A 12,179-nucleotide genomic window follows, 5' to 3' on the forward strand; every position below is an offset into this window, starting at 1 on the left:
AATTTACAAAGAGCAGTGTCTCAAACTCTGTGACAACTGCAGCACCTGTACATCTAATTCCATTACACAAATATGAAGAACCATTATTGAATAACACCAAGTCTGAATTTTCAATTGGAGTGTCTTTTAAATTCATCCTGGGGATATCCACTAGAGCTACTACTTCTATACACTCTGGCAAATCAGGAAGAAGTGTAGCTGAATTTAATACACTACACCTCCTCAATTGAATATTTTCACTACCTTGGAGTATTATTTCATACTTACATATTCGTTGGTCTGAGTATGCTTCAGTATGAAATTTCCTCATTAGTGCTTCTATTTGATACGAACAATATACAGTCAATGGATATCCCAAAACTAAATCTGCTGATTTCTAGATTAACACAGCTGTAGTTGCTACATCCCTTAGACAAGGAACTGTATCAGCAGCTATTGGATCAAGCTGACAACTATAATATCCAATTGGACAATAACTTTTTCCAAAATCTGTGTCAGTACACCAGAAGCAATACCTTTTGTTTCATTTACAAATAATTGAAATGGTTTTTTATAGTCCAGCATACCCAAAGCTGGGGCAGATAAAATGGCTTCTTTAAGCTTATATAAGGCTTACAGATGTTTAGGTTTTAATTTCAAAGGTTCGGGTTCTGTATTCCTGGTTAAGTCTGTTAAACACTTTGTTAATTCACTATACCCAGATATCCATTTCCTACAGAAACCAGTTATTCCAAGAACAGCTCTGAGTTGCTTTTAGGTCTTAGGAGCATTCACTTTCTGGATATCTGCTATTCTTTTCTGTGTGATACTTCTGGAACCCTCTGATAACACAAATCCAAGATATTGCACTTGAGGCAAAACCCACTTTAATTTTGCCTTGGAGATTTTATGCCCTCATTTATATCATTATATCAAAACAATCTTGCTATCTCTGATATATACTTTAGCACTTGGGGATGCAAGGAGAATATCATCAACAAAATGCACTATTTTACTATTTTCAATGTTATGGTTTTTAGATCTCTATTTAAGAGATCTAATCTAAAATGTGACAATTGGCTCGGGGAATCATTATACCCCTGGGGAAGACAAGTCCACATCCATGGGTTTTTCCCACATAAAAGCAAAGATCTTTTGAGAATCCTCATGAACTGGTATTGAGAAAAACACTGAGCATAAATCTACCTCAGTGAAATATCTTGCCTGACATGGAATGGAAGAAATTATAGCAGCTGGACTTGGTACAATAGGATGTATCTTCATCACATGATCATTTACAGCTCTTAAATCCTATATGAATCTGTATACTATTTTGCTATTTTGATCTAGCTTTGGTTTTTTGATTGGAAGTATAGATGTATTATATTCTGAGAAGCAAGCTATTGTGATTCCTTGTTGGATTAGGGATTCGATGATTGGTCTGATACCCTCTACTGGTTCTTTACTTAAGTGATATTGAGGTACACAAGGAACTGGTCTTTCCTTAGTCCTCACCCTTACAGGAGTAGCTGATTTCAATAGACCTACATCTATGGAAGACTTTGACGATAAATCTTCAGGAATATCCTCAGGTGTAGGATAAATTGAATCTAAGTCATCCTCTGTACTGACTGAATCTAAGAACAGTAATGGAAAAGCTTTTAGAGATTCTTCTGGTAGATGTAATGAGATATCACCAGTATCAGTACATTGGATTGTTGCTCGTAATTTATAACCCTACCTGGAAGATTCATGGGACAATCTGGCATGCAAAGAAATGCATTCTCCATACATAAAGGACCTAAAGTAATCATTTTAGGTTGTCATTTTGCTTCTCTCTGGTTTTCCAATAGCTCCTATTACTTCCATCGTACCCACAGCTCTACAATTTTTAGGAAGACTTTGCAAAACTGATTTACTGGCTCCAGTATCAATCAAAAGATCATATATCTGATCACCTATAGTCATAGATAAATATGGTTCTGTGCTGCTTGGAGGTTGAAATGTTTCTAATACTGGTGCTAGCACAGTAACATCAGTACGAAGCTCAGTCATTTCCTGTCCATCCAAATTTACATCTGCTTGAACTACATTATATTCCCAGGATTATGCATCTTTAACTCCATCATCAGCTTTTTAATTACTCCCTTTGATCCTTATATTCTTCGTCTTGGTATCATTGGTCTCATTTACAATCTTATCCAGTTTATATTCTTCACTATTTTCCCTTATTTTACATTCATTAGAATTTTCTACTAAATTTATATTACAATTTCCTTTTTCCTTACAATTATTAACACTAATTATATTAACATTTGATTCAATCAATTCATCTATATCTTCATTAATCTTATTACAATCACACTCACTTTCCTTTACTTTCAATTCATTATCTCTTGATTTAATTACAGAAATACATTGGGGAAACCTTCATAAAGAACATATACCTTTGCTCTGATCATCCTTAACCACCTGACTATATTTAGGCCTTGCTCCAGACTTAACCCAGTCCTGCATAGTGTTGAGGTTTGGCACTTGTTGTCCTTGGCAACAGGCATTTTGGCACTCATTCCTAGTATTTCTCCCTACATAATTATTATTCTAGCCATTGTTATTGTTATTATAATTATTATTGTTGTTATTCCAATTGTTCCTATTCTATCCTCCATATCTGTTCATTTGCCTTTGAAACTGACCTCTAAACCTGCGTTCTTTCACAAAATGACCAACCCTATTATAGAGAAAACGTTGTGGACCTGATCTCCTATCTCTTGACTTATCATAATAATAATTATTATTAGGTTTTATTGATCTCAATGCAGCTACTGCCTTAACCTCTTTTATTCACTTTCTTTAGCTTTCAGTTCTGTTCCCCTAAGCTTTCTTTTAAGATCTTCCATTTCTTTATCTCTATCTTCATATTTTCCATCATTATCCAGGGTCAAATATGTTGCCTTTCACCTAATGTCTTCCAGCTCCATTTCCTCCCAATCAGGATAGTTATTTTTAAAGAATAGTTAAATTTTTGATATGGCATTCTTTACAAAGAACCTTTTTATATGGGAAATTGTCCCCTCTCCAAGTACATCCATATTAAGATATATCTCAGCAGCTTCTGTGATTTGATCTAAAAATGATGTTAGTGTTTCTGTGGACTTTTGCTCTATTCCTTGAAAATTTTACCAAGCATTTGGTCTTTTGGTAAACCAATCTATGACTTCCAAAATTGCTTGCCTACATTCCTTTATAACATCATATTGAGTTCTATCATTCATGTCTACGTCATATCTTTTTGGCCAGGGTACTAATAGATGGTCTGATCTTGTCTCCTCAATAAATTTATTACGTTCTCTTTTTGTTAACAGTTCCTTCATTAATAGTGCAAAATCATTATAATCAGGGTCAAATATGTCTATAGCCCTCTTCATCTCTTTGATTACACAACTGGATTCATCTACAAAGGCTGGAGTTTTTTCTTTATGGACTCCAAGTCCTTTGGGGTGAATATTTTATGTGTCTTTACCTGGAATATTTCATTCTTTGAGAGTACAGGAAGCTCTCTTAGAGGACATAAAGTAGACATCCCATTAACCTCTTCCTGTTGTAACCTGTTTAGATTTTTCTTTGCACCGGTGTTTACATTTTCCCCACACCCATATTCTGTATTTAGAAGCTTATTATCTTTTATATATAGTTCCAATTGATCAAGTTGTAACCAGATCATAATTCCTTTAAACCATTTACCAATAAGAAAGAATGCCAGTCTACATTTATACAGGACACAAAGACAGATACAAACTATGGGGACATGAGACAGGACAGTTTGCATTGTGATATCCATAAAAGGTTTCATCCATCTAGAATACAAGCCTACATAATAAACATTAGGGAACAACACAAATACAATCTATGGGATATGCAAAATGCATTCCCACAATACCATCAAAACATCAATTACCATGTCTCCACACATGTTTACATTTAAGGATAATACAGATGAATAAGAGTTATTATAATCCACTGTGAATAATTTTACAAATAATGACTAAAAGGGAAAAACTTGAAAAAAATTCCAATATGGCCACCTAAAGCATGTGGCAAAAAGATATTTAATTATTAAATGTCTCTACCTCCTTAGCTGGAATCCTGGAATTCTGCTGGCCCCCACCCTTGGAATGTACCACTCTCAGAGTGGGGTTGGAATATTCCAAACTTACCTAACTGATTTCCCTATAGAAATTGTTTTTCCTATAAATAAAATTTAATTTTCTAAGATTTTTAAAACCTATCTGACTTGGCCAAACTGTTATAAGTAAACATAATTTGGATGGAGAGAAGGAAAGTAATACAGAAGGATAAACATATAAATATAAAATTTATTATCAAATAAAGGTAAGGGCTTGGGAATGAAGGGAAAAGGTTAGCATGCTGGTTCAGGTACAGGGATCCAGCTGAGTTCTCATTTGTCCCAGGGAAAAGAGGGTTTCTCCAAGTTTCACTCTGTCCACCAGAGTGCATGAATATGTCCTCTCAACCTTGTATGGTGGAATTAAAAGAGACTGCTTGTTAGCTGTCCAGGGGATTCCAGGAGAGATCAGATCTTCCCCTTCAGGTTCAGTGTGTCAGTTGGGGAACTGTCTCTTCAACAGTTTAGAATCCTGATAGCCCTGGGAGAATCCTGAGTCTCATGCCCTGTCAATCATTCCTTGCATAAGTTTTATTTTCCAGCTATGGAAAGTAATGAATGCTGGAGGGGATGCGGCAAAGTAGGGACACTAATTCATTGCTGGTGGAGTTGTGAATTGATCCAGCCATTGTGGAGGGCAATTTGGAACTATGCCCAAAGGGCGATAAAAGACTGTCTGCCCTTTGATCCAGTCATAGCCCTGCTGGGTTTGTACCCCAAAGAGATCATAAGGAAAAAGACCTGTACAAGAATATTCATAGCTGCGCTCTTTGTGGTGGCCAAAAACTGGAAAACGAGGGGCTGCCCTTCAATTGGGGAATAGCTGAACACATTGTGGTATATGTTGGTGATGGAATACTATTGTGCTAAAAGGAATAATAAAGTGGAGGAATTCCATGGAGACTGGAACGACCTCCATGAAGTGATGCAGAGTGAGAGGAGCAGAACCAGGAGAACATTGTACACAGAGACTGATACACTGTGGTACAACCTAATGTAATGGACTTCTCCATTAGTGTCAATGCAATGTCCCTGAACAATCTGCAGGGATCTAAAAACCACTATCCACACCCAGAGGACAAACTGTGGGAGTAAAAACACTGATGAAAAGCATCTGCCTGACTACAGGGGTGGAGGGGATATGACTAAGGAGAGACTCTAAATGAACACTCTAGAGCAAATACCAACAACACGGAAATGGGTTCAAGTCAAGAACACATGTGATACCCAGTGGAATCATGTGCCAGCTATGGGAGAGGTGGTGGGAGGGGGGAGGGAGGAAAAGAAAATGATTTTTGTTTCCAATGAATAATGTTTGGAAATGACCAAATAAAATAATGTTGAAAAAATTAAAAAAATTAAATTAAATTAAAAAAAAAGAAATTAATGTGTGACACATCCAATTACCTGCTAGAAATCATGTATGTTTAAAAACGACTGTGTACCAGAAAAGCATGTACTCACTGAACTATATAATAAACACAAATTCTGTGCCAGGTGGAACAGCTTTGTGACACCTGAGTATCAGGTTTTGAGCACTCAAAAAAAATAAGTTTTATTTTCCTTTGCTACAAGAGAGAGTGGGTGTTTGGAAAGTTGTGAGACTCACTGCTGACAGCATCATGGAGTCATAGTCAGGTAGAGAGACTCTGAGGAGTGACCCAGCAGCTACTCTCTGGCTTGGAAGGTCATAGTAGGTGTTTCCTCAATGCTTGTTGACTGACTGACTGACTGACTGACTGATTGACTGTCTTATGGGCCTCACCTTCCCTATATGTAAAAGAAGAGGGTTGTTCTGGGAGGCTCATTGTCATTTTATGGTTCTATATACTATCTCCTGTCTTCCCCTCCCTCTCCTCAGCCATGTGTGTCAAGAGCCTCCAGCCTCTAGGAATGAATCGCTGTCACCAGATGATAGCCTCAATGTCGAAGCTTTGTGAGATGGCTAGGAGTCACCCGGGCATCCTGCTGACAATGATCAAACAGTATCTTCATGAAAATAAAGAGGTACTATGGGCCCCCTGCTCCCAGACAGCCAGGCACCACAGAGTACCAGGCTCCAGTTGGGCCAAATGCTCTGACATTCTCTCTCAGGAAATGTCCTGGCAGGAGGAGAAGGAAGAGAGGAGAATTGGGGGCCTGCTATTCAACAAGGGAGCTCAACAGGAGACTGGCCTCTACGTTACAGAACTTGACTAGTCAAGGGACTGGGGAGAGGTCAAGGGAGCCCAAGTCTTTCCCGTAGTGGGCTGGTGGCTCTAGACTTGGGAACGTGAAGGAGGATGGAGAGAGGAGGCTGTATAGCACTGTGGTTGGAGTCTAAGAGACCTAGGTGGGACACAAATCCTGGTTACTTAGTAGATGGGGAACCTACAGCAAATCGCTTCCTCTTTCTGGGCCCCCTCTTCTGTAAAATGGGAATAATCATTTGCTGTCTAGTTCGTGGGTGATGGGGGAGGATTAGGGTAAAAGTGTTTGGAACCCCCAAAAAGGCTGTAGAAATCCAAGTTAGCATCATTGCAGCCAAGTGGATACTTCATGGCCGTAGGTGTTGGCACATGCACAGATGGAGAAAATCCTTTCTGTTTCTCTTCCTAACTTTTCCTGCCGGAATAATCAAAATGGGCAGCTATGCTTCTATTCCTAGCTCCTTTCCAAATGGTCAGGGTGATTTTGGACCAACCATTGCTCCTCTTGGAGCTTCTATTTTACCTTCTGTATCATTGGGGAAAGGGAATTCATCATATTCCAAGTAGAACTCATCTCTCCCTTAATCTGCCTCTCCTGACTTCTCTAGCCTTCCAGTTACCCTCCCAGGTGTGTGGACCTTGGAGACATCTTTGGCCCTTCCCTCTCCCTGGCTCCTGAATGTCTAATCACTTGCCAAAGCCTGTTGATCCTATCTACACATTCTCTCCCATCTTCAACTAGATGCTCATTGTCCTCTGACCTAGATGACTCTTCTAGTCTCTTACCTGGTCCCCCGACCTCCAGTTTCTTCCTTTCTGATTTATCTTCTCAATTGCCTCACTTATCTTCTTGGCTCTGATCACATCAGCACCATGTGCCCTGGAGTTTGAGACCTGGGTTCAAATTCTACCTCTTCACCAGCTATGTAAAAATGGATGAATGAAGGATACCTAGCTGGTTCAGTGGATAGAAAGCCAGGCCTGGGTTCAACTTTGACCTCAGATACCTCCCAGCTGTGTGACCCTGGGCAAGTCACTTAGCCCCAGTTGCCTAGACCTTGCTGTTCTTCTGTCTTGGAACCAACACTTAGCATTGATTCTTTTCTTTTAAACCCTTCCCTTCTATCTGAGAATCAATACTATGTATTGATTTCTAGGCAATGGAAGTTAAATGACCTGTCCAAGGTCACAAAGCTAGCAAGTGGCTGGGGCTAGATTTCTGGGTGCCTCAGTTTCCTCTTTAGAAAATAGGATACTAGTATTATACTCACACTACCCATTGGATGGGGTTTGCACATTGGAGCTACAGTTATTATGTCATTCTTCCAAAAATGACTCGCCATCAACTCCTGACTTTGGCATTCAAGTTCTCTGCATTCTGGCTCCCTACCTTATCAGGATGGTTATCTGGGCTCCCCGTTAGTGTCTCTTGTCATCTATGCTATTCCATCTTTGGGCCATTGGCCATGCCAGGCCCCGTACCAAGCCCCCCACCCCACCATCGCCAACTGTTCGAGCATCTCTCTTTGCATTCTAAGCCCAGCTCAGGTGTCATCTTCTCCGTGAGGCCGTCTCTACCTGAGCCCGCTAATTAAAAGTGCCCTTTGCCTCCTCATATTTCTCCTCACACTCTTCCTTAAATTCCTCCCTGCGTATGTAACTTGAGTCCTGGGTACAGAGTTACATGTATATGTCTTTGCCTCATTCGCTTCTCTTCATGGACAGCAAAGCCTGTGGCATATGTCTTTGTACAGTCAGCCCCTATGCTAGGCCTCCCATATGTTAGAAATTTAATAAATGTTTATTGAAGGGGAAGAGCCATTCCCAGGGCTGGGATTAGAACAAATGTGGTCAAAACAATATACACAATGACTACCACATTGGGAATGGAAAGGACAACCGATTCAGAATGAATATTACAAAATGCCAAAGAAGGGGCCGGGGTGGGGTCAGGGGGTTGAAGAAGAAGGATGAGACGCCACCTTCCCACTTCCCTCCAGAGGCCTGGGTGGGACACTGGCAGCTGTGGGAAATCACATCCATTTCAGATGTTTTTGATGCCTTGGTTGGTTTTGCTGATTTTTTTTCTTTCTCTCTGTTTCCCTTTTTAAATCTTTGTTCTAAAGGACAGCTCTCTTGGAGGGCCATAATTTACAGAGGAGGAAATGTGGGCCCAGGGATGTGAAAAGACTTGACCAAGGTCACACGTAGGATCAGAGATTTACAGATGCAAGGGACCCCCAGGCCATGTAGTCTAACTCCTGCTTGACCTGGAATCCCTTCTTCTTTGCACCTGCCCTATCCCCCAATTCCAGGGATGCCAGTGAGTGGTCATTCAGCTTCTGCTTAAAGACCTCCAAAGGAGAGGAAGCCACTAGTATCCCTGGATGGGCGGGTGTCAATAGGATACAGACTAGTAGTTCCCCTGGGTGCTTCTTGACTTTGAAGAGCAAAATGATAGCTAAAGCAAGTCCCAGGGTGTTCTCTCCTCTGCTCAGGGCACAGAAAGATGAACCCAAGCTCCCCTTCATTTCTTCTGTAGACTGCAGGCAACATGGCTCACGAGCCTTTCTCAGCTGCTCCTCACCTACACTTCTTCCTCACCTCCTTCCTCTCTCTCTTCTCAAGAACCCATCTCCTTACTTTCAAGGCCCCTGGAACCCTCTCCCCCCAATTGGTTTCCATTCAAAAAGCAGTTCTCCTGCCTTGGCTCACTCCTCTCTTCCCAGGTGTTCTCCTGTTGGTTGGGAATGAAATGACCCCCTTTGGCAGGATCTCATCTCCTCAGATCCAAGCAGGGCCATCTGGGACATATGGCCCTCCATGCCTGATGCACCCAGGGCACCCAGTTTACTAGCCATCCTTTCCCCATTTGTGGATGGACTTCTGAAGCCATCTGAGTTTAATTGGTGCCTCCTCTTGGATGGCATCTCCTGTGGATTGCTGGTCCTTTCTTTGGCTCCTTTTGTACCAGCTAGTTCCTTTGGAAGATTCATGGGAGCTTCCCCTCCCTCCCTCCCTCCCTGCTTAATTGGAAGACCTCTTGCTTTGATTTGAAAGACTCCAGGAAAATGTATTATTACCAGCCCTTGGGCTCTTTGGCCAATTGCCTCCCCAACCTCAGCACCCTAGGGACAAATGTCTTCAAGAGCTTCATTGTGACTCACTTCTAGTGTCACTCTAGTCTAGAGGCAGCTAGGTAGTGCTGTGGTCAGTGGTTAGGAAGGTCAAGATTCAGATTAGGCCTCAGGAACTTCCTAGCTGTGTGATCCTGGACAAGTCATTTAAAAGCAAACAGGGGCAGCCAGGTGTCTCAGTGGATGTATCCAAGGCTAGAGTAGTGTTATGGTTAAAATTTAAGGGTTGAGACTGAATATAATAATTATAGGTTGCCAAGGATTTTACTTATAAAATCCTAAATGAAACACTCAAGTCAGAATGGAGTTTTTATGGTGATTTAATTACAACAGGAGGAAGAAATTATTAAAGGGAGAGAAGGAAAGGAGTTTAACTCAAAACTGCTCTGGCTCAGGCTGAGCCAAGGTGGGAGTTTAAGGCCTTGGAGAGCCAGGGCAGAGAAGGGAATCAGTCCTTATCCCTCACGTGACCAATCTGAAGGAAAGCTGTCTGCGGAGCTCCTCCAAGCTCAAGCTCCAGGATCAAACTGGCATATAGCCCTCTCTGCAGGAAGTGATGAGAACTCCAGAGGCTGTCCTCTACCTCGCTTCCTGTGTCTCACATGTGCCAATGGTGGCTCAAGCTTGACTTAGGACAGCCCAGGGGGGCAGTTAGTTGTTTCTGATTTGTCATTAGCTAGCACATGCCCATGTCGTGTGGGTGTGCACATTCCTGGGTGCTAGACCAAGCAAGATGGAGGAAATTTAAAAATAACAATCTCCCTTGATGATTATTAGGGGACTAGTCTCCCCAATTGATCACTAAACATAAGCGTCCTGCACCCCAAAAATTTCTAACTGCAGGTGTATACAAAAATTTACCCTCTAAGAGGAAAACTACAATAGTTATAGATAAGGGGGAAATAGAGGAGAGAGAGAGAAAGCAAAACCAATGTTTTTGCTGGGCGCATTGACAAAAACCAATTAGGGGGCACCCCTTTGACAAAAGAGTGTACATTCAAAATAAATGTTCAACCAACCTTCAGTTCAATCAACTGCACCCCAAGGTTCATTCTGGATCTTCCTGTAGTGTAAGGGATTAGGTATCTTTCTGCAAACAGTTCATTCTCTGGATTCAGGAGTTAGCAAGCTTCTTCTCTGAAGATCTTTCTCAAACAAAAATTTAAATCTTGGATTTTATGAAAATACAATCTCCCCTGAAGAAGGTGTTGAAAACACCCAGTTCAGCTGAGGATGCAAGGTTTAGTTATGGGGCTGTGTGAATCAATTAAAAACAAAAACAAAAACAAAAACAAAAACTGTTACCTTGTAAAATTCATTTGCTTGTACTCACAGTGGATCATGGCCAGATATGAAGAGGAAATGGATCTCATTTTTGGTGAGAAAGCCTTGTATTCTATATTTTCTTAGTTGACACAGTGTGTCAATGATTATAAGTTATATTTTTATTTTTAAAACTCTTATATTTTTCTTGCATGTGCAATATACTATTTCAGTTTTTTATTTTTCTCTCCTTTTTATATTTGAAACACATGTCACCAGTATTAAGATTTTCTTGAACTTTTTTGATTTTGCAGTAATACAAGTTTAAAATACATTTGCTATAGTGTCAACGCATGCCCCAAAAGCTTGAGACTATAAAAATGATGCCACTAATTGTTTAAAAAAATTATGGGACTTTGCTTAATGATTCTGTCCAATTCCAGGACAAGATATACAAAAGAGCCATTGCACAGGGCCAAAGAAGCACAAAGCTAAACCTGAATAGTGCCAAAAAGAGCACACAGGGAATATTAATGTGGACTCAAGGTTGCGACGCTTGACATATGTTAAGTTGTAGGCCTTCCTTGCATCCACACTCTTCTTGAAAATACTTACAGACAGGTATCTCAAATTTGACTCCTACCTGGCTCCTATAATCTAGTCCCTTTTCTGTCTTTCATAGCGTGGCAACTTTCTGTAGTGCGGGCTACTGACTGGGTAAATGATTACTTGCTTCTATCATTTTAATTGGGCCCTGATTCAAGGACCTGCTATAGATTTGTTTTTCCTTTACTTGTAATTTTTACACATAAGACTTTAATAGTCTATATTTCATCCAGAAATTATCTTCTTTTATTTGGATTTTTTCTGATGTTTTTGATTTCTCTTACCAATTCATTCATATACCTCATAACTCAGCCATGCATCCCTAAGTGATCCCTGTGTTTTTCAATCACCCTCTTTGGGGGGGGGATGTATAATTATTATTATTTTAAATTGCAAAGTTTAAATTCCTTGAGAGAGAAATTTCAGGTTAAGAAACATGATACCTCTCCAAAATCAGAGACTGAACTGTTTGGAGAAGACACCATGAAGATGCCTCCAGACCACAAGCTGCATGAGAAAGACCAAGAATGAACTTTGGGTGTGGGGTTTGAATGCATTTGTTTTGTATGTATACTTTCATGCCAAAGGTGACTGCCCCCATCTGGATTTTTGTCAATGTTCCTAGCAATTATTAGTTTTGTTCTCTTTTCCTTTTATCCACAAATTATTGCAATCTTTAAGTTGATTATGTATCCATGATCCTTTGGGGAAACTGTTTTCCCAATAGGATAATAGGGGGGAATGTAAAAATGGAGATCTGAACCCTAGACTTCAATCCCCAGACGTCCTTGGTACTTCCCAGAATTCCCTATAATCTCA

General features: G+C 40.4%; 1 protein-coding gene across 2 annotated transcripts in view; it reads left to right on the forward strand.

Annotated features, from left to right (window-relative positions):
- LOC103099712 (maestro heat-like repeat family member 5) overlaps window positions 1–12,179 on the forward strand; it is a 182,058-nt gene that overhangs the window by 22,028 nt on the left and 147,851 nt on the right. For both annotated transcript variants that reach the window (XM_007507037.2, XM_056809800.1), the window contains exon 3: window positions 6,027–6,172. In XM_007507037.2, the coding sequence (XP_007507099.2) occupies window positions 6,027–6,172 (146 nt within the window). The remainder of the gene's footprint in view (window positions 1–6,026; window positions 6,173–12,179) is intronic.

Source organism: Monodelphis domestica, chromosome X (assembly GCF_027887165.1).
Source record: "Monodelphis domestica isolate mMonDom1 chromosome X, mMonDom1.pri, whole genome shotgun sequence".
Classification (NCBI taxonomy): Eukaryota; Metazoa; Chordata; class Mammalia; order Didelphimorphia; family Didelphidae; genus Monodelphis; species Monodelphis domestica.